Genomic DNA, 22328 nt, shown 5'->3' with positions numbered 1-22328 from the left:
GGACTTTTACTTTTCCTGTGATTTTGGTAGTGCCACCTACTATTGTTCCCTGAGTGTGTGATCAGTGAATTAATAGAGCGTATAGGAATAGAATGCTGCCACATTCATTATAAGGTTGAAGTTATTACCTCCTAACCTTGTGAGGTAGTTGTCAGAAAAAGCATAGGCTTGGAAATCACACAAGTCCTCAGTCTGCCATTTATTAGCTCTCTAATTTGGGAACAGGTTATCTAACCTCTTTAAGCCTCAGTCTTTTTCATCAGCGAAAAGGAGATAGTGACATTTAGTTCATAGAGGTATCAGAGGATGAAGTGAGATACTTATATAACATCTAGCAGAGTGCACCCAACAAATGCCAGCTCCAGTTCTTTCCTCTTGCTTCCCTCTCCTGAGCTCGCAGTCCATTCTTTTCCATCTGCCCCCACACCTTGCTCCAAAAACATTACCTCTCCTTTGCATTTTCTAAGTCTCCCTGTCCACTGGCTCCTTCCTTTCAGCCTACAAATGGCCTCGAACTCCAAGTTAAAAATAGTCCCTCTGTCAATCCAGTTTCCCATTCCCTTAAGCTACCTTTCCATTTCTCTTCATCCCTTTACCACCATACTCCTTAAAGGAGTTGTTAACATTTCCCAATCCAAGTTGTATCAAGGACCCTCAGCTCTGGAACCTGGGCTGAGAGAGGTGGGAATAAGAAAGGAGCCAAGACCCAATCACTGTCTCCAAGGAGGAGAACCAATGGTTTTGGAGTCACTGGTATGCTGACTGCCTCCACTTCTGAACTTCAATCTTTACTCTTCAACTTTTCACAACTGGACAATGTTCCAATTCTTCCCTTTCTGTTAGAACTTCTTATAAAACCACCAGCTCTCAAGGTCTCTCACTGGTTCTCATACTGTGCTTAAGCAAGCTATACCAGTGATCACTTCCTTTTAAGCATGCCCTTTCCTCAGCTAAAATTTCACTGAAGTCTCTAACCTAGTCCCACTGGGCTAATGATTTCACTCCCCCGATCAAAAACCTTTAATGTCTCCCTACTGTCTACAGCAAAAGTCTGAAGTGTTGAGCAACTCCCTTAAAGCCTTTCATGATCTGGTCTTTTTCCTTCTTCACTTTTTTTCAAACAACCTATGCTCCAGTCATACAGAATAAATCACCACTTCCTGAACATGCTCTGTATTATCATTGTTTGCTCTATGGCTTATGCTTATCTCCATTATCTGGGAAGCAGAAGCATTTCTTCCACACTCTGCCTAGTAAGTAGTTAAATCCATCCTTCTAAGTCCACCTCTTCAGCCCTCCTATCAGAAATAATCTAAATTTCTCTTTACTCTCATAATTCCTTAAACTTCTGTTACAGCTAATGACATCATTTGACTTGTATTACAGTTATGTGTGCTTACATTTATCTCCCTGACCAGGCTGGGAGATAAATGTAAGCACATTTCTTTCTTTTTTTTTTTTTTTTTGGCCGTGTGCGCATGTGGGGTGTTAGCTAGCGAGGCATGTGAGATCTTAGTTCCCTGACCAGAACTGAACCTGCACCCTCTGCGTTGGAAGCATGGGGTCTTTTTTTTTGGAAGCGCGGAGTCTTAACCACTGGACTGCCAGCGAAGTCCCTGTAAGATTCTTTCTTTAAAAAAAAAAAACTTCTTTTTATACATTTATTTATTTTTGGCTGCATTGGGTCTTCATTGCTGCACATGGGCTTTCTCTAGTTGCGGCAAGTGAGGGCTACTGTTCATTGCGGTGCACTGGCTTCTCATTGCGGTGCACCGGCTTATTGCGGTGGCTTTTCTTGTTGAGGTGGCTTTTCTTGTTGCCGAGCATGGGCTCTAGGCGCTTGGGCTTCAGTAGCTGTGGAACGCGGGCTCAGTAGTTGTGGCTCGTGGGCTTAGTTGCTCCACGACATGTGGGATCTTCCCGAACCAGGGCTCAAACCCGTGTCCCCTGCATTGGCAGGTGGATTCTTAACCACTGTGCCACCAGGGAAGTCCCTTACCTTCATTCTTTTTTTTTTTTAACATCTTTATTGGAGTATAATTGCTTTACAATGGTGTGTTAGTTTCTGCTTTATAACAAAGTGAATCAGCTATACATATACATATATCCCCATATCTCCTCCCTCTTGCGTCTCCCTCCCACCCTCCCTATCCCACCTCTCTAGGTGATCACAAAGCCCTGAGCTGATCTCCCTGTGCTATGCGCTGCTTCCCACTAGCTATCTATTTTACATTTGGTAGTGTATATATGTCCATGCCACTCTCTCACTTTGTCCCAGCTTACCCTTCCCCCTCCCAGTGTCCTCAAGTCCATTCTCTAGTAGGTCTGTGTCTTTATTCCTGTCCTGCCCCTAGGTTCTTCATGACCATTTTTTTCTTTTTCTTTTTTTTTTAGATTCCATATATATGTGTTAGCATATGGTATTTGTTTTTCTCTTTCTGACTTACTTCACTCTGTATGACAGACTCTAGGTCCATCCACCTCTCTACAAATAACTCAATTTTGTTTCTTTTTATGGCTGAGTAATATTCCATTGTATATATGTGCCACATCTTCTTTATCTATTCATCTGTCGATGGACACTTAGGTAGCTTCCATGTCCTGGCTATTGTAAATAGAGCTGCAATGAACATTGTGGTATATGACTCTTTTTGAATTACGGTTTTCTCAGGGTATATGCCCAGGAGTGGGATTGCTGGGTCGTATGGTAGTTCTATTTTTAGTTTTTTAAGGAACCTCCATACTGTCCTCCATAGTGGCTGTATCAACTTACATTCCCACCAACAGTGCAAGAGGGTTCCCTTTTCTCCACACCCTCTCCAGCATTTTTTTTTCCCAGAATTTCTTGTTTGTAGATCTTTTGAGGATGGCCATTCTGACTGGGGTGAGATTAGTATATGTGCTGTTGAAGTGAGCACTACCTTCATTCATAACGTGTTAGCAGCTATAAAGCACAGTGAGAGCGCTGCCTCTAGTGGTTCAATGATGTGCTGACACCTGCTGGTCATACCTAGTTCGGCAGCCCTGACCCCAGCACCTTCGTCTCTCTTAAGTATTAAGGGTGGGAACCCCCTTACCCAGCCAGACGCTGAAAGCGTATGCTCGTGGTAATGTCTCCCCACAGCGCCACCCACCCCTGGAGACTCCAGGGACACACTCCGACCTCCTGATCTCTAACTTGCCTCTGGTGTCTCCAGTCTAAGCTCAGTTCAATCTTCACAACTTTCCCCACGGACCCCCCACCCCAGCAATCTGTACTTAACATTTTCCCCATTACCACAGACATATAAGGAGAACAAGATCTCAAGGAACTGGGCAGCAAGGATAGAAAGAGGTAGACAACTTGGGAGCAGGAGATGTACAATTCCTCTTCCTCACCTCAAAGAATCAAGACTATTTCCTACAGAGTGCTATTCCTTTTGACCTTTTATTTCTAGGAGGCTGTCGGTGTCATAGACCTTCTTGGTGACAGTGTGATGAAGGGAGGTTGAGCACAGAGTAGGTAGGCGGGGCTTAGGGGTGGGGCCAGGCCAAAGGGCCTCTCACTTAGGAGCTTCTCCATTCTGTCAGCTCTCCCGGAACATCCAAGGCAAGACTGGCACCCAGGGCGCAGCAGGTGAGGGACCAGGCAATGACAGAAGGGTAGGCTTTAGGGGTGATGGTGGCAGAAGAGTCCTAGCTCTGTCAGCCTGAGCTTTCCATATTGTGAGACTCTCATTTGATAGAATTCTTGAGCCCCCAGTGGGGAGGTCCAGCTCAGTTCTTCCTGGGGCCAGGCAGCCTCAGTAAGACATGGTTTGGTTTGGGTGGGGGCAGGGCTGAGGGATGGCGGTGGATAAGGGTATGTGACAGACTACTGAGAGGTGCAAGGAGATCTTAGGAGACATGGAGGTAGATGTAGGGGCCAGCAGGATAGCATGGCCAGAGGGCCACAGGGCAGGACTCAGACAAGAGAAAACAGGAGACTGAAACACGGAGACGGGGAGAGGACAGTGGACAAAACGTGAGATGGCAACGGGGGCAGTGGAGAGCTGGGTAGCAGGAAGGCCAAGGAGGAAGGAAGGCTCACATGGAGCAATCTCCTCTTCCGGATGTACAGCGTGGTCCAGAAAGCCCCAGGCAAAGCCGGGAGCAGAGCAAGGTTCCAGATTCCCACTGGACCGATTCAGCTGGGGGAGAACCACCCCTCCTCCCCGTTACCCATTTCCCCTGCTTCTTCAGATTCCTATTTCGTTTGGGGGGAGAGGGCAAGGCTGCTCCTCACTGCGGTCAGAGCCACATCCTGCAGAGAAGGGGAGGGGGAAGTAAGAAGCAAAACAAGCAGAACCACCACAGGCGAGGACCATGGGGAGAGCGCCCTGGATACTTGCAGCTGATGTGCCACCAGGAGGTCCTCAGCACAGTCCCAGCAGAGGACCTGAGACCTCTAGGACTGTCTTGAGGTGCTTGTTTTTCATGATTCCTCAGTGTGCTTCAACCTCATTGAGCGCATTCCAAGGGAAGGAGGCTTCTTTGGATTATATGGTTCAAAGCCCGCTTTTACCATTTGCTAATGACTTTAGCCAAGTTGCTTAATTTTTCTTAGTTTCATTTTTCTCGTTGCAAATTGGGGATACCTACCTTACAAAGGGTTGGGAAAACTGAGATAAAGCACTTGGCACATAATAGGTTCTCAATAAATGTTCATTATTATTTTTGTCAGGACTCCCAGGACCCCTATATTTCTCACGTCTTTAAAGGCAGTACAGCACACTAGCTGACATGGGCTTTTGGAGTCAGAAAAACAGTTGTGTTTGACCTTGGGTAAATTATTTAACGTAAGCTTCAGTTTGCTCAGCTGTAAAACAAGGATAGTAATACCTACACCTCATAGATGTACGGTACCCAGGCAGTGTCCAAAAATGGCAGCTGTGAGAACTATCTGCCAGGTAAGCTTTATCTTCTCCACTGTAATAGCAACAGCCTACTTCCCCTGAGGTCTTAACTTGCGGTGCGCTAGCGTCCGGTGTGCCCTCATTCCTCCAGCCAAAGCTATTACTGCTCCTCTGGTTTTAGAGATCATGATTTCCTACAGTACAAAAGGAGAAAAAATGGAAACAAAGCACAGAGGACTGAGGGGGCCCAGGGGGAGAAAGATGACAAATAAAGATGAAGATGAGATAGAAACCAAAGAGACAGAAAGGGGAAAAGCCATTTCTCTCTAAGGAAGCCTGTGGCCTTTCTTCTAGTGACGACCACATACCCTCCTATCTAACCCTTCCCTAGGAATCATGGAGTCCTTCAGTTCAAAGAGTCTGGCGCTGCAAGCAGAGAAGAAGCTGCTGAGTAAGATGGCAGGTCGATCTGTGGCTCATCTCTTCGTTGATGAGACGAGCAGCGAGGTGCTAGATGAGCTCTACCGTGTGTCCAAAGAATACACACACAGCAGGCCCCAGGCCCAGCGGGTTATCAAGGACCTGATCAAGGTGGCCGTCAAGGTGGCCGTGCTGCACCGCAGTGGCTGCTTCAGCCCCAGCGAGCTGGCCTTGGCTACCCGCTTTCGCCAGAAGCTGCGGCAGGGCGCCATGACCGCACTCAGCTTCGGCGAGGTGGACTTCACCTTTGAGGCTGCTGTGCTGGCCGGCCTGCTGACCGAGTGCCGGGATGTGCTGCTGGAACTGGTGGAGCGCCACCTCACACCCAAGTCACATGGCCGCATCCGCCACGTGTTTGATCACTTCTCTGACCCAGGCCTCCTCACGGCCCTCTATGGGCCTGACTACACTCAGCACCTTGGCAAGATCTGTGATGGGCTCAGGAAGCTGCTGGATGAGGGGAAGCTCTGAGAACCCTGACCCCGGCACGTTCCTTCTTGGCAAAATGGCTGACTGAGAAAAAAACAGATAATGGGCTTTCTAACCCTGCTCATCTGCACTAATGCTTTTCAACCCTCAGGTTTCAGTCTTTCCCAAGAGTGCCTGTGACTCTGAGACCACCCCATGCCCAACTGCTGGTGGAGAAGAAGCAATGCTGAGGGTTGAGGCCTCTCTCCTACTCCAGCCCCAAGACAGGAAACAAAGCTGCTTGAAAAAGATGAAGCGAAACTTGGATCTCTATTTTCCCCACAAGGGACCTTTCAAACAGGGAAGCCCCCTCCCCTCAGAACCAGGGGAAGGGGGCGTAGCCCATCTCACTCCTCTGGGGACACTAAAGACAGGCGGTGCAGGGAGCCTTTAGAGATATCCTAGACCTTCAGTTCTAGACGAGTCTGGACAGATACCAGAGACTCTGCTCCAGAGGGCAGGAAGAAGGGGCTAGGGCAGGGGAGAGTCTCACAGAGGAAATAAAACTATTAAAACATGCACAGGGCTCAATGTTTAATCTCTCCAGCTTCTTGTATCTTATGATCATCACAGAGGAAAGAGGTATATAAACACCACTCATCTCACCTCTCACCATTTCCATACAGGAGACTGAGGCATATTTCCAGCATCACCGGGGTTCCCTTGCCTACTTCTTCTGTTTAAGAAACTCAAAAAAAACTGTACCGCAGATCAGTGCTACAAATTGCAAATAAATATGCAGTGAGGAGCAAGACATAGATCAATAGGCTCTGGTCGGGAAAGGATATAAGAAAAAAGACTCCCACAACTGTCCTCCTCTTCAAACTCCACGGCAATTCTTCTTCCATCCCTTAGCCTCACACAGGCTGAACAGAGGAGCAGATTAGAAGGGTGAACTGGTGGCATGGAGAGTTCAGGACCCTACATAGCTGTTTTTTTCTCAGAGCAAGAATTGTGAAAAAGTTATAGTGACCTGGTTAGTTAAGACTGAGCCCAAATTCTTCCATTTGAGATTGGGGGCGAGGCACAGTCTGCCATTCCCTGCAGCAGGGCTAGATCACTGATTGCCCATTCTCAATAACATGGCTGGCTAAGAAGGTGGGGAAGGTGGGCCAGGAGTCACTGGCTCACTTACTGTTCCTGGGTTCCCCTCATCCCAGGGCTATAGCAATCCCATTTTTCAGCTAATACTGGGAAAGAATAAGATATAGCAAATAAATAATACTTCAATATAGCACCAAATAAATTAGGTAACATAGTTGGAGATGGGGAGGAAGTTTGGGGCTGTGAGAGTCCCTGCCTCCCTGCTCTAAGGCCAAGGAATGGTGAAAGGGATGGGAAAGGCAGCAGGGATGTTAAAAGAGCCTTTTGAATCTAAAGGACAACTCTAGATTCAGCCCCAGAACTGAGAAGGGGTCTATTTCCCATCCCCTACCCTTGCCAATAGAACTGCTCCAGACCAAGGAACTCCTGACGGACAAGTAGGCTCAGAAGATGGCAGGAGTAAGGGAGGTGGGCTGGGAGGCCATGTTCCTGAGCCTCACCTCAGGCTCCTCTCTCCCTCAAGTTGCTCCTTCAACATCTGGCTTCTCTCAATCAGTTCTGGAGACATCAGAGTTTGAAGATTTCATCCTCCTGGTCCCGAAGTGTCCGGGTCCGAGAGGTCCGGGTCAGCGGCACAGGACCTAGGACTGCTCGTTGCTGCATCCGAGGAGAGCTCAGGTGAAGACCTGAATCCTCCCCAGGTATCCTGCAGGTGAGGAAAGGGGGAAAGAGTGACAGATCAAGGGAAGAGGCTGAGACTAGGCTGAGCGAAGAAGTACGTGGGAAGCTGTCCTTCTCTAATATACATGAGCTGGTTGCCTTAAGATGGAGTCTCAGTACCCTCTGGATAAATCCTAATCCTAATGCTCCTTCATGGACCATCAGAGCAGTAAGAACAGTCAACTATTTCACTCCACTGAGAACACAGAACCATTACCCAGTGCCTCTACCCATTCCAGCAGCCATAGGCTCTGCTCATTGTCTTGCGGCCACCTGAGGGAAAGGTTTCACCTTGCTTCTGCTGACACTGGAATTACTTACTTTGTGTCTGGTCAGGTATGGTTGGGGGAACAGAGAGTCTATGGACGGACTTAAAAGAACCCATTCAAACTTCCCTGGTGGCACAGTGGTTGGGAGTCCGCCTGCCAAGGCAGGAGGCACGGGTTCGAGGATCCCACATGCCACGGAGCAACTAAGCCCGTGTGCCAAACTACTGAGCCTGTGCTCTAGAGCCCACAAGCCACAACTACTGAGCCCACGTGCCGCAACTACTGAGGCCCATGCACCTAGAGCCTGTGCTCCGCAACGGGAGAGGCTGCCGCAGTGAGAGGCCTGCGCACCGCAGTGAAGAGTGGCCCCTGCTCGCTGCAACTGGAGAGGAGGGCCCGCGTGCAGCAATGAAGACCCATTGCAGCCCAAAATAAATAAATAAAATAAAAATAAATTTAAAAAAAAAGAAATAGAAAAAAAAATTTATATAAAAAAAAAAGGACCCATTCAAGACTCACCCACTTTCTCCCTTTTTCAGCTTCTGGGCAGCAGCCTTCTTTGACAAGCTGATCTGTGAATCAAGCTTCTTAAGGAAATCAGAGGCAGAGAGGTCGTGAATGGGGGGCTCCTGGCCAGCTGTAGGAAGGGCTTCACCATTGGCACGTCCCGAACCTGTCTCTTGTTTCTTCCTCTCAGCTGAGTGTGGCCCAACTTCATCCTTACTTGGCTGTACCTCTTCCTCTCCATCCTTCTCTTCCTCAGAATCCAAACCATTGAACAGGTCTCTGGGCTCTGTCAGGATGGGGATGTAGAGGGTTTTCTTCAGGAAGATCGAGTCATTAGTATAAAGGCGGTTTGCACGCTTAATCTGTTCCATCTTAAAAAAAAAAGTCACCACAGTTAATGACAGTAATAACAATCCATCTTATATTTGTATAGCACCTCATGCTTTTTAAAGTGATTGTACAAAGTCTTATCTGACCCTATAACAACCAAAACTACAGTGGGCTGATATTATCCCTATTTTTTTTATTGATCAGTAGCTTTCATACTTTTTGGTCCTAGGGCCCCTTTACATTTAAAAAAATTATTGAGGAAAAAAGTTTTTACTTATGTTGATCACATCTATCAATATTTAAGGTATTATAAAATTAAAACTGAAAAAATTTAAAAACACTTCCATTACATATTAACATAAATATTTTGATGAAAAATAACTATATTTTCCAAAACAAAAACAACAAACATGTAGCAAGAACAGAGGCACTGTTTTACATTTTTGTAAATCACTTTAATGTCCGACTTAATGGAAGACAACAGGATTCTCATATCTGCCTCTACATGCATCTGCTGCAGTAACACATGTCACGTAGCCTCTGGAAAACAGTACACTCATGAGAATAAAAAAGACAAATAAAGTCTTGTTATTATTACCATGAAAATTGTTTTGACCTTGTGGATCCCTACAGCGTCTTAGGGACCCCTAGGGGGTCCCTTTAACTACTGTTAAAGATGAAGGAACTGAGGTTCAGAGAGGTTAAATTACTTGCCTAGCAAGTTACTGACAGAGATAAAACTAGAATTCTAGGTCTTTTTACTCCTTCCAGGAATGCTTTTCTTATTATATTAATAATTTCACTGATCAAATATTTATTTAGTACTTATTTATTCATCACTGAACATAGTGACTGATATCACCATCTCTATCTACCTGCCTCCCAAGGTAGAAATATCAATGTCATCCTTAACTCATACTTTTCTTTCATGATCCAGACCTAACAGGTCAACAAAAATGCTGTAAAAATCTCTCACATCTGGTCTCATCTTCACATTCACTGCCATTGACTTAGAACAGACTCTTAATATTTCTCATCTGGGTACTGTAACAGTTTTTGTTTTGTTTTCTATAAATTTATTTATTTTTGGCTGTGTTGGGTCTTCGTTGCTGTGCGCAGGCTTTCTCTAGTTGTGGTGAGCGGGAGCTACTCTTCACTGCAGTGCGTGAACTCTTCTCACTGTGGTGGCTTCTCTTGTTGTGGAGCATGGGCTCTAGGCATGCGGGCTTCAGTAGTTGCAGCACGCAGGCTCAGTAGTTGTAACTCGTGGGCTCTAGAGCAGCTCAGGCTCTAGAGTTGTGGCTCAGTAGTTGTGGCGCACAACTACAGGCTCAGTAGTTGTGGTGCACGGGCTTAGCTGCTCTGTGGCACGTGGGATCTTCCCGGACCAGGGCTCGAACCCGTGTCCCCTGCATTGGCAGGTGGATTCTTAACCACTGCACCACCAGGAAAGCCCCAACCCACTACCTTGCTTATAAACCTTCTATGGCTCCCCATTGGCTCAGAGATAGAATCCAAATTAGCAGGACTTCTCTGGCAGTCCAGTGGTTAGGACTCAGCACGTTCACTCACAGGGCCCGCGTTCGATCCCTGGTCGGGGAACTAAGATCTCACAAGCCACGTGGTGCGGCCAAAAAAAATATCCAAATTAGCATTCAAGGGCATTCTCAATCTAGCTCTCATAGGAAGTCCACCCACACCTCCCTTCTTCTGCCACTTATACATTTTGCCATCCTGAACTTTTTATTTTTCTTCCAACATTTCATGATCTTTCACCTTTTTGTGTCTTTATCTGCCTGGAATGTTTCTCCACTACTCCCTTCTCTGCCTGGAAAACTTCTCATCAACTATCATTCCCTTTGTGTTATCTTCTTCAGGGCTCCCAATGCATACTGTAAATATTGCTGTAATAATACCTACCCTATTATATTGTTATTCATCTCTTTGCATATTTGTCTTGCTCAAACTGTGAGTCCTTTAAGGGCAGGGTTGGTGACTTGCCGTCTCTGTATGCCTAAGGCACTCTTCAGCATTGCACAAACTTGGCACACAGCAGAGGCTCATTAATGCTTTATGAGTAAATAAACTAGATAATAAAATATAGGAACCACAGACACAGTATGTCAGTATTTTATTATTCAAGGCCAGGCAGCCAGTTTTACTAAAAATTCATCCCATAATGGCACCAGTTTGGGAAATCATAATTCTTATATCTGTCAAATATCAAAGCTGTTTCCACTCTAAGGCAAGACTACTATAATAAAGTTGACTTATAAAATCTTATGCTATAATGAGTTTAAAAATAAAATTGGATTGATCTAACAATAAAAAAAAGTTAAAAATGGCTTGCAGTTTTGTACTTTTTCTTCGCCAAGTGCTTTGATGCTATTCATTTTATTTTGCCTAGATAATATCCTAGGTCTCTTTTGTCTCGATAATATCCTAGGTCCTTTTCTGTTGCTTTTATTATTTCCTAGCAGTACCATATAAGGGGACATTGTTCCATTTCCATTGAGCCAAGAGCTAGAAAGGTCATTAGAATCTAGTTAGTTTAATAGAGCAATTCAAAGTGAGGATTTTAGAATGAGACAACCTGGTCTGAATCTTAGCTCTACTAATTAGACTAGTTGTATTTAGTCTATGGCAAATTATCTCTCTAAGCTTCAGTCTCCTTATCTTTAAAATTTTATTTTTATTGAAGTATAACTGACTTAAAATATTTTATTAGTTTCAGATGTACAACACAGTGATATTCCTTACCTTTAAATAGAAATAGTTACATCTACCTCATAAAGATTTACAGAGAAATATGAGATAATATATAGCGCTTGGCACATACTAAGTGTTCCTTAAATGACAGGTAGGTAATTGATTTATCTAAGTTTTTTTTGTTTGTTTTGATTTATCTAAGTTTTAAATTTAATACATCTTCCTCATTTTACAAATGATAAGAAACTGAGGCCCCAAACAGGGGAAGTGATTGACTATTCAGTCACTCAGCTAGTAAGCAGCAGAATGAGGCCAGAACCTAAAACTCTTCTTCACTAGACTACAGAGGTTTTCTGTACTCAGAAAGGTACAGGGCTGTAAGAAAACCTCAAAAAAATTGTTGATTCACTAGCAGCACAGTTTCCTTCATTGCATGGCCTCTGAGCCTCTGCTGGGATGAAAGCACTGCTCAGTACTTTCACATCTACTTCTTTGTTTAGGCCATCCCTCTACTTGAAATGTTCACTTTACTATACTCCCAAATCTCCATGTGTGGAAATCGTAGCCATAATTTCATTCGTTCAAAAAACATCTATTAAGCTTTTATGTGCTGGGGACTATGCCAGGCTCTAGAGATATAAAATTGAAAGGAAATAGTTCTGTCCCTTAAAGAGAGTACAGGCTACCGGAAAGACAAAGATGTAAAAGGTGTAAACCACTGGATTACATAGGTTTATAGAGAGGAGCATAGAGGAAAGAATGTCCAAGTCTTTCAAGGCCCATTGCGATGGCTCCCTTAAAATCTGCACCGATGTCCCCTTCCAAATAAAAATCAGTCTTCTTTCCTGACTTCCCCCTCTTTGTTAACACCTCTACGAACTCACCACATTCTGTCACCTACAATCATTATTTATGTCCCTGTCCATATCTCACTAGACTGTAAATTCATGAGGGCAGCAACTATACACTTTATTTATGTTTCTGTCTCCCAAGGTGGTTACCACAGTGCTTTAAACATACCAAGCATTAAAATGTTGACTAAATTCAACCGGATATGGAAAAAAAAAACCACCTTTATCAACTTTAAAACAATGTATTTTTACATCTACCAAATACATCCTATGCAGGAGCTGAAATGCTTGGCATAGAGAGTACCTGTTTTGTACCAAGGAGGCCACCTTCCAGAAAAGAAGAGGGCAGAGCATTGAGGAGAAAAAAGAACAACAGACAGGCAGGTAGGGAACTTAGGACTAAAAACTAGCTCTCCACTGTTTGCTGTAAATGTTTAATCACTCTCAATTAGTGTTGCTATGTGGTTAACAGTACAAGCTTTGGAGTCAGACAGACCTGTTTGAATTTTCACTTCAACACTTTAGTTATTTGACCTTGGTCAAACTGGTTAACCAATCTAAGTCTCGGTTTCTTCATCTGTAAAAAGGGGACAATAATTGTGTGCTTGACAGGGATGTGAGGATCAAATGGGCTAACAGATGTAAAGTCTTTAGTATAGTGACTGGCATAATAAATAGGAGTTGCTCCCCTCCATTGGGATAGTGGGACAGGATTTGTCCCAACCAGACAGTGCAACCCTGCGATGGGAACACAAACCAAAACACAAAGGTGGACCAGACTTACACCACAATTAATTTATCAAAATTAGTTAATTTAAACACAATTAAGAAAATTTCAGGGGAAGTTGCCTAGAGGGCCACTACCTACTCATGAGAAATAAGTCTCTTTTAAGTGGGTGTCTGCGTCCCAATCCTGTTAAGACTCACCGTCACCCCGTATTTGAGTGCTAGTCCAGCCAGGGTGTCTCCGGGCGCCAACTGATGCTCCAGGCGTCTTTCCCTCACCGGGGAGCAGGCAGACTGCACCAGGCTTCCATAAGAACGAGCCCGGCTCCCTTGAAGCAGTCCTGACCCGCCAAGGGGGGCCTGTCTAGAGGGAGAAGCCATCTCCTCACCCTGCGGACAACTGGGGTTGCAACTGCGGGAGGCCTGTCTAAGTGACCAATAGTGACGGGCCCGGGGTCTCTAGGACTTAGAGGATTCCTTTCCCCTTCAGTCTTCTGTCCTAAGTCTCCCCGCCTCCCCCGGCACTACGCGACCTCACAGCCCTCGCTTCTCCTCCCTCCAAGCCCCTTTCCCACCAATCTGTACTCCGACTATTCAGTCTCTACCTGAGTCTCTCCTTAGCACCCCTCCGACTATCGATTCCCCACGACAACTCGCGACATTGACCTCTGACCTTTGAATTCTAGACAACCTCCTCAACACTCAGCTCAGTTTGCCCCTAGGTCCGGCAGCCCGACCTCCCGGCCCCTCAACACCCCGACTCCGCCCCGTCCCGGGGTGGGCCGGCTAGGGTCGGGAACAAATCAGGCCCACCCCAGGTGGGCTGTGGCCGCAAGAGAAGCGCGTGATGAAAGCGAGAGTCTACAGCACACTTTCCCCTCAGAGATCCTCAAAGGTACCCTCCACATCAAATTAGTCACACCCTCAAATTCGGGCTCCACATCTAGGTTCTTGTCCCTCCAAACCCTCGAATCTGTCAAGATGCAGGGGCCTGTATCCAGCCCGGCGGCAAGTTCTTTGAAAAAAAGACTTCATTTCCCTAAAGGCTCCGCGCCGGCGGGGTCGCAGGGCACCATAGGAAATGCAGTCCCCATCCGCAGGCAAGGGGCGGGCTTCCGGGATCGCGCAGTGCATGCGTGGAAGAGCGTCCCCGGAAGTAAGGGGGCCAACCGGAAAGAGACAGGAAAGGAAGGAAGGTAGCAGTCCCACTCTCGCTACGGTGGCCTGAAAGGAGTGCTGAAGGCGGAGCCGTAGAATTGATCGTTTCTGGGGCTCACAGTCGTGATGTCTTTCAAGAGGGAAGGGGATGATTGGAGTCAACTCAATGTGCTCAAAGTAAGCGCGAGAGAAGAGCGTCTGGAGCAGCTTCACCTGCCCTCTGAAGGATGTGAAGGAGCTGTTTTGTTGCCGTGACAACAACTGGTGGGGGGGGTGGTGCGGAGGGAGCCAGACGACTAGAGCTGCTGTTGACCCCTTCTTCGCCCCAGATCTCTGCTCGCCCCATGGTCTTTATTCCCTTTGAGTCCTCGTCCCTATCATTTCACTTTTATCCCGTCCGGACTTCTTCCCCTATCTCCTGCAGAAACGAAGAGTTGGGGATCTGCTGGCTAGTTATATCCCAGAGGATGAGGCGCTGATGCTACGGGATGGACGGTGAGGGCGAGGAGTGGATCAAGCCTAAGGGTTCTGCGGTTAGAGGCTCAATAAATTTTTTTTTTTTGGCTGCGTTGGGTCTTTGTTGCTGCCCACGGGCTTTCTCTAGTTGCGGAGAGCGGGGCTTACTCTTCGTTGCGGTGCGCGGTCTTCTCACTGTGGTGGCTTCTCGTTGCGGAGCACAGACTCTAAGTGCGCGGGCTTCAGTAGTTGCGGCTCGTGGGCTCTAGAGCGCAGGCTCAGTGGTTGTGACGCACGGGCTTAGTTGCTCTGCGGCATGTGGGATCTTCCTGGACCAGGGCTCGAACCCGTGTCCCCTGCATTGGCAGGCGGACTCTCAACCACTGTGCCACCAGGGATGCCTAATAAACTTTTGTTATTAAGGAGGAGAGCGGGAGTATCTAAGATTCTTTAGGAGGGAGCGACAGGGATGTGGTTGGTGGACATTGGGAGACTTTGGAAAGGAGTGCTAGGACGGGGTGGGACCTATGGCCGAGACTCCACTACTCTGGGGCCAGTTATCTTCTTCTTTCCTCCTCCCCAGCTTTGCTTGTGCCATATGTCCCCATCGACCTGTACTGGACACTCTGGCCATGCTGACTGCCCACCGTGCAGGCAAGAAGCATCTGTCCAGTAAGTTTGGGAGAAGACAGAGGATGGAGAATAAACCCTTAAAATCTCTTCAGACCACCCTTGGTGCTCTGCTTTTAATTATCTTCCCCTTCCTCCTCAGGCCTGCAGCTTTTCTATGGCAAGAAGCAGCCAGGAAAGGGCATGGAGCAGAATCCAAGAGAGCAGAATGAACTAAGGAGGGAAGAGACCAAAGTGGAGGTAATCAGAGTGGGGAGGTTGTGTTCCAGGCAGGACTGTGCTGCACACCCTAGGCTTGAAGGGCTTGGGCTTCTTTCTAGCTCTGAAGGCTCTGATTCTGTCTCCCATCTCCATGCCAGGCTCCTCTGTTAATCCAGACTCGACTTATCACCCAGAATGCTCTGCACAGAGCTCCTCACTATAACAGTTGCTGCCGCCGGAAGTACAGGTGTGTGGGGTGGGAAAGCCAGAGATAGGGAGGGACAGGAGATAGATGGCTCTAAAGTGATTGTTTTCCTAATTGTAATCTGAGGAATACTAGTGTTCTGGAGGTGTTAACTTGTATTTCAGGAAAAGGAATCTTGTAATTAAGAAAAAAGTTTGGGAAGTGGTGCTTTGTAATCCTATTTGAAGAATAGTAATATTAGTGTATTTTAAGGGGTCTACAAAGTCTTAAGATAAAAAAAAAACCTTAAAAAAGTTAACTTAGCCTTTCCTAAATTCACTGGATTCCAAAATCCTTTTTATGCACAACGCTTATTAATATCTTGAGGAACACAGTTTTAGGAAGCACTGCTTTAAGGGGTTGGGAGTCACAGGAGATTTGGCCCTTTCCTTCACTGCTTTTACAGACTTTGATTCTTCTCTACCCAGACGAGAAGCCCTTCGTCCCTCTGTCTCTCATTCCCCTTTGCCACCCCCAGAGGTTGAACCCCAAGGTGGGAAGATCAGTAGAGAACCCGAGCCTGAGGCTGGCTCACAGACCAAGGAGTCAGCAACTGTCTCATCCCCTGCACCTGTGAGCCCCACAAGAAAACGGGCCCTGGATCATTACCTCACCCTTCGAAGGTGAGTATGCAGAATCACTTTCCTCAGATTTCCCCTTTTCTCTCTGACCCTCCTTTTTTCAAAGCTTTTCAAGTGTTTTTACTTATCTCCACTAATTTCTTGATAAACTTCCTTTCCTGACCAATTCTCTTTTTTCTGATGTTTCCAGCTCTGGATGGATCCCAGATGGACGAGGTCGATGGGTAAAAGATGAAAATGTTGAGTTTGACTCTGATGAAGAGGAACCCCCTGATCTCCCCTTGGACTGACACCCTCTTTTCCCGTTCAGTTCACAAATAAACTACAGTGGGTGCTGGGAGCCTAACTTTCCTTGAGTCTGGCTCCTTGTTTCAGGATTTCAGAATTGTTCCTTCTCAGCCCAGCCAATTCTTCTCTGCAATGTACACAGCTCCCCATACTTCTAACCCCTCCCCCACCTTCTACCAAAGTCATGCCAAGCGTCAGCTGCATGCAGCCCGGTGCCCTATTAATAAGTCTGTCAGAAGGAGATTTTTGCCCTTCATGTTTTCTGCCTTCTTCTCCACCTCCACTCAAAGTCCTTTCCTCCTTCAAATAACATGGGGGTTGTGGGTAGGTGTTCGGGGGGAGGGGCTGGACATGTCAAGAAACAGGGCCAGGGCTGGCCACCCTGTGAAAGTAGAAGAGACTAAAGGCATTGGAAGGGTTATGGGGAACACCAAGGGAGGGAGCTCCCCCACCTCCTGCTGGTAACCTGAACCTCCCTGCCTGCTGATCCCCAGAGTATAAATAATCCCCTGATGAACTGGCAGTAACCCTTGGGGGTTAGCGCCAAGATTTCCACCCCAAAGCCGAAGGAAGGAGGCAGGCAGAGCGGACAGAAGGGCTTTTATTTACAAGATGAGGATTTAAGCTTTCAGGGCTCCGAGCTCTAGTTGGTAAAGGGAAGGGTAGTGTTATCTCTTCTTTTGCTGGCGACCTGTAAAGGAAGAAGAGTAAACACAAGTCGTTATCCCATCTCTTGCTTCCTGCAAAGGTGCTCTTCTTTCTAGTTCCTTGGCCAGACTCATAAAGAGGTAATGTCTTAGGCCACCAAACATGCCCTTCCCCCCTCACATTAACAAAATAAGAAACAACGCAGCAAATAAAAATACCATTCCCCCAAACAGGTATTTGTAGCTTCCCTCCGCCTCTTTCCTGGTATATTTGGGCAGAGGTGCTTTTCTGTCTACTTTCGGATCACCTGTGGGGTTTGAGCTTCTCATGTGAGTCACTTTGGCAGCACCCCAGGCTGTTAGTCACTAAGTCAGCTTTCAGGAGCATCCACCAGCTTCTGCAGCTACGTGCCCTCTCCCCCACACACCACCTCTGCAGCTACTCACGCAGTTCATTGTTCCGGGTCATGGCCTGGGCTGCCCGAGTTCGTGGCCCCTGCTGTGTAAAGTGGTAGCCAAAGCGGACAATGGAGGGGCACTGTTCAAGCACGGTGGCCATCTCCATCTCCACTGCGTCGCCAGGCCACTGGCGCTGGGGGAAGGAGAGATGGAAGCTGTCACCAACCCTGTCTGGCTTGTTCACTGTCCTAGACCACCGACCCTTTGGGAGGTCAAAGAGGCTTGTTTCTCCGGAGTGGGTGATAAGAGATGCTGCCTTGGCTCCCCTCATAGGGACAAAGAAGAGGAGAGTTCAAACAAGATCAGATGAGCTCCTGCCCCAGTGGCTGCCTCAGGGAGGAGGCTCAGTGAGTATTAGCTGACTGCAAAGACCAGGAGATGGGAAGGGAATGCTGACCTGGTTGTCTACGCGGAGCTCAGTGAGTGTGGCATTCTCCCGAACTGCCTTCAGCACAGCCATGAGCCCTGTGCTGCTAATGAAGTTGGATTCAATGTTCAGGCTCTGGAGGCTACGATTCTCACGCAACATGTCAGCCACCGCCTGGGTAGTAGGAACTTGGGTTAGGGTTAGGGGACAGTTTCACAGATGACTGAGGAGAGAAAGAACAGGAGCAAGAGGGAAACACAGCTCCTGGAGAAGAGTCCTTGAGCTGTGGGTGGGGCTTGAGGGAGGCAGGTGTGGGAGTAGGTAGCAAGGAAAGCAGGGAGATTAAGTGCGCAGTGGAGTTGGCGTGGGTAGGAGGGTTGTGGCTCTTCAGGAAGATGAGCTGAGGATTTCAGAGCAGTGAGTCATAGAACTGAGGGTAGGAGTCTCCAGCAGGGCTCCCCTAAGAGAGCATGATGGGAACAGCACCCCCAGCACAACCCTTTATGTCAGCCCTGCCAGCGGGGCATGTCAGGGTGCAGGGAGAGGGCTAGGGATGTCAGCTAGCCTTACACTGGCAACGGGGTCACCACTCCTTGTGGCCACCAGACTGAAGCTCCGGACATGGGTATTTGTCTTCATTGCTTCACACAGCTCAGTTAGCATGGGTATCGGGATGTCCTATCAAAGGGGAATAGGAGATGGTGGGCTAGGGGACTCACATATGTCAGCAGAGTTATCCCAGTGTTATTGCTTAGAGGATGGGGGCCAGATACCTGGATATTATTGAGGTTCACCTCCTCCAGCTCCTTGTCATTGCTTCGAACACTCTTCAGTATCTCCTCGATGTTTGTGGGATTTGGGGGCTCATCTGGCACTGGCTTATACTTGTCAGGCTGCACCACACCTGGTGGGTGAGGGCAGGAAGGAAACCCCAACATGTCCCCCACAATCTCCTCCCCATTGGTTCTCATGACTTATGCATCATGTCCTCTCCCTGATTCACCTGTTTCACCCGTTGCTACCTTTGCTCAGACTCTGGGACTGCCTGCCAAGAGCCCTGGGCGCCATGCTCCCAAACACACTTACTGCTAATGCCTTCAGTGTTGCAGATTTCTCCGCTGCAGATAGCATCATAGTATTGCTTGTTGCTCATCAGTGTGTACATGCCCAGAATGGCTGGAGAGAGTAAGCAGAGGGGAGACAGGGAATGAGAGAAATGGACTTGTTCCAGGTCCCCCACCGACCTCATTCTGAATCTGTTGCATTTTTGAAGGCTGACCTCTTCCACTCTCCCTTGGTCCCAGGGGTCCCTTCCATTAAACTGCGTTAAGGCAGTGGTTTTTAAAACATTGAGACAGGGCTAAGGGAAGATCCCTAAGGAGACACTACAGGGTGAGGGAGTCTGTCAGGGAGACCCTCCTGTTTTCAGCCAGAATAGTTTTGCTTTATAATTCCTGTAAAATTGCCCTAGAGTTGTTAACTTATTAAATTTAAAGATGAGTGAATACATACATAAACAAGTAAGAAAAATTTAAAACCACTGCCTGAGGCTGTCTCAAAACGTCCACATCCTGGTTCAGGGCCTTCCCCGCGAGCCCCATGCCATGGTTAGGAGCCCCTGCCCCAGATCTTCCCAACTCCTCAACTTCCCACAGCTGCCCACCTGCTATATCACACATCTCAGCATCTGTGGCATGGGCCAGTGCCTCCTCCAGCTCAGGCTCCAGAGTGATCTGCTCCTGGGCTGGAATTTCTCTCTTGGGCTGAATATAGGGTTTCCCTGATGGGGAGATGAGGATGGTTCAGGTACAGGTCATTTCTCCTAAGATCCTGGCCTCCAGATTCCTTTCCTTCTCCAGGAGGTGGAATGCTGGGTTACTAGGAGCCACTATAAAGCCTGAGTTCTCTACAAGCTCAGGACTCCTGGGTCCCCTTGATCTCTTCTAAGAGCTGAAGAGTGCAAGCTGGCATGCAGGTGTAGGCAGCTGAGTCCCTGGGCAGCTAGGAGCTGGAAGGTGAGAGGGAAGCTGGAGGGGACATTTGAGAGACAACAATTTGGGTTCTGGGAGGCATGGATGTTAGGGTCTCCATACCCTTCTTCTCGCCTGTGTAGGGAACCAAGTCATCACGCTCTTTGACCTCTAGTGCCTGCTGTTCCAGGTACTGCAAAAGGGCCTCTCGGTCCAGCGGCCCCGTTGGGCTCTTCTTTGTCTGGTCACGTTGTCTTAGTCCAGCTGGCAGGAGCATGTTCTTAGGGATGAGTTTTGGGGAGCAAGTCAGACCTCCCCTCTGACCTGGGGCACCTCCAAGTCTCCCTAAAACATCTCCAGACACCATTCCCCTGACCCTCTTGGGACTCCAGTCCCTGTAGATAGCCCTGGTCTCAGTCACCCAGGGCCCCACACCCTTCCCAAATGCCTGGGGACTGCCCCTGGTACCCTGTGCTAGAGCCCCTACCTCGGGGTCCATCTCCTGTAGCTCGCAGTCCAGCTGCTCTAGCTCCTCAGGGCTCAAGGTCCTTAGGATCTCATCTTCATCTATGTCTCTGTATTTCTCCAGTTCCTTCTGATACGATGACATAATGGCCCCCACCCCCTCCCCACAGTGTGGCACTCACGGAGCCTGGGGTACATGGGGAAAGTGGTTGGACAATGGAAAGATGTACATGGACGCAGTAGGGAGACAAAGAGACAGGTCAGTGGGGCAGAACAATAAACTGCTTGCCTTGGAGGATAGACCTAGTTGGATATGGGAAGATGGGGGAAGGCTAGGTTGTTTAGCTAGGACCAGAGCCTCCTTCTGGCTCCCACAGCTTCCACCCACTCCGGATGGGGATCCCAGGCATCCAGGCTGAATCTGCCTTCCCCAGTGTATAAGAAATCCTGGCAGTACCTCTCCCCTATTACCTCGACTGTCCGTGCCTCTTGCCCTAGCACAGCTGCCGGGAGCCCTGCAAGCACAGCTGGCCCCAAGCCCAGTTCCTATTGAAAGGAATGGGGGCAGGCAGAGAGCTTCAGGGAAATTCCTCCTCTCGTCCCCATAATCCAGTTTTTCCTAAACTGGCTTAAGAAAGCAAGGAGGATTGCAGCGGGTGGGGGCGGGGGGGGGGGGAGACAGTGCTCTGACTCTACCCTCATTTCCTCTTTTATTGTGTCGGATCAAGATTTCACTATGTTTGCTAAAATTCTAAATCCTAAGGCAAAGCAAGGGCTCAGAGGAGCTGGGGGACTTCCAGGTTGGGGGAAGGGTGGTATGGCCTTAGAAGCAGGTACTGAGTTCCCATAATTTGTCCCTGGCTTTGGACAGGAAGGTGACACCGGTCTAATGGGTGGGAAATGCCTTATAAATGGGATAAAGTTTCTCTAAAAACAGTGAGAGGATTAAACTTGCAATATCTTTTACAATGTGAAAAATAAACACAAGCCACACATACACACCATACTGAATATGAAAGATTCAGAAAATGTGTGAGATACTTACATTGACAATGTAAACTACAGTTAAGGGAGAACATAAGACAGTGGCAGAAACATGCTGAGTGACAAGAGGCACACACTCCATTTCATTCCCAATAAGAGCCACTCTTCTCCTCCCATCTCCCGCCAGGCTCTGATCCATAAGGCCCCTGCCTTCCCCACCTACCAGTCCTGGTGGCCACCTCCGTTCTCACCTCCCCTTCTGTAGGTTGGTCTGTCTGTTCTACTGGAGCACTGTCCTGGCAGCAGGAGAAGCCCAGCGACGGGGGAGAGGGTGGGGGAACAGTGAGCTCAGCATTTTATTATTTTAGCTCTGGCCAGGTGGGGGGTAGTGGGAGATCACATATACACAGCCCCCATACCCTGCCCAGCCCTGAGAGCCTCTAGTGGCCACTAAGAGCCATGGCACCTCCTCCTCTTCATACAAGCCCGAGTCCTAGAAACAAGTTCTATGAGAATCACACAGTTCCTACTTATTTGGTGCCTGCTATATTCAAAGCAGTGACTATACAGATATAAAGGTGAGTATAAGGATTTTGTTTTGGTGTCTAATTTTAAGGTGTTTATAAACTGTTGGAGGAATGAATATTTTACAATTCAAAAAGGGCAACTCTGGGAATTCCCTGGCAGTCCAACGGTTAGGACTCGGCGCTTTCACTGCTGAAGGCTCAGGATCAATCCCTGGTCAGGGAACTAAGATCCTGCAAGCCACGCAGCACAGCCAAAAAATAAAAATAACCCTTAAAAAAATAAATAAGTAAAAAGGGCAACTCATAATAAATGCTATTAAACAAATATAAAGGCCCATATATACGCAGACATTCACAAATACTTTTTGCTCCC

General features: G+C 47.7%; 4 protein-coding genes across 6 annotated transcripts; 2 read left to right on the top strand and 2 right to left on the bottom strand.

Moving 5' to 3' along the window:
- The first annotated feature begins 3529 nt into the window (after nt 1-3529).
- Nucleotides 3530-6341, top strand: TNFAIP8L2 (TNF alpha induced protein 8 like 2). The gene is made up of 2 exons (XM_004285185.2): nt 3530-3616; nt 5266-6341. Exon 2 carries the CDS (start codon nt 5271-5273, stop codon nt 5823-5825), a length of 555 nt encoding a protein of 184 aa, XP_004285233.1. The 5' UTR covers nt 3530-3616; nt 5266-5270; the 3' UTR covers nt 5826-6341.
- A 2-nt stretch (nt 6342-6343) lies between these two features.
- LYSMD1 (LysM domain containing 1) lies at nt 6344-14042 on the bottom strand. Its single transcript, XM_004285187.3, has 3 exons — nt 13180-14042; nt 8375-8733; nt 6344-7572 (listed from the first exon to the last, which is right to left on the bottom strand). Exons 1-3 carry the CDS (start codon nt 13357-13359, stop codon nt 7434-7436), a joined length of 678 nt encoding a protein of 225 aa, XP_004285235.1. The 5' UTR covers nt 13360-14042; the 3' UTR covers nt 6344-7433.
- Nucleotides 14043-14143: 101 nt separating this feature from the next.
- Nucleotides 14144-16599, top strand: SCNM1 (sodium channel modifier 1). Its single transcript, XM_004285189.4, has 7 exons — nt 14144-14313; nt 14561-14631; nt 15176-15264; nt 15365-15462; nt 15582-15670; nt 16096-16290; nt 16439-16599. The coding sequence occupies exons 1-7, from the start codon at nt 14263-14265 to the stop codon at nt 16536-16538; spliced, it is 693 nt and encodes a 230-aa protein (XP_004285237.1). The 5' UTR covers nt 14144-14262; the 3' UTR covers nt 16539-16599.
- Nucleotides 16600-17119: 520 nt separating this feature from the next.
- Nucleotides 17120-22211, bottom strand: TMOD4 (tropomodulin 4). Of its 3 annotated transcripts, none has more exons than XM_049709620.1 (10): nt 21680-22211; nt 20467-20631; nt 20103-20259; nt 19673-19789; nt 19096-19185; nt 18783-18913; nt 18580-18687; nt 18040-18183; nt 17631-17775; nt 17120-17227 (listed from the first exon to the last, which is right to left on the bottom strand). In XM_049709620.1, exons 2-10 carry the CDS (start codon nt 20587-20589, stop codon nt 17205-17207), a joined length of 1038 nt encoding a protein of 345 aa, XP_049565577.1. In that variant the 5' UTR covers nt 20590-20631; nt 21680-22211; the 3' UTR covers nt 17120-17204. The 3 variants fall into 3 exon arrangements, with proteins under 3 accessions (XP_049565577.1, XP_049565576.1, XP_049565584.1); XM_049709619.1 differs by having other exon boundaries at nt 21652-21831; XM_049709627.1 differs by lacking the exon at nt 20467-20631 and having other exon boundaries at nt 21652-21821.
- Between the last annotated feature and the right edge of the window lie 117 nt (nt 22212-22328).

This window comes from Orcinus orca, chromosome 1 (genome assembly GCF_937001465.1).
Source record: "Orcinus orca chromosome 1, mOrcOrc1.1, whole genome shotgun sequence".
Lineage (NCBI taxonomy): Eukaryota > Metazoa > Chordata > Mammalia > Artiodactyla > Delphinidae > Orcinus > Orcinus orca.
This window is presented reverse-complemented; position numbering and strand designations above follow the sequence as displayed.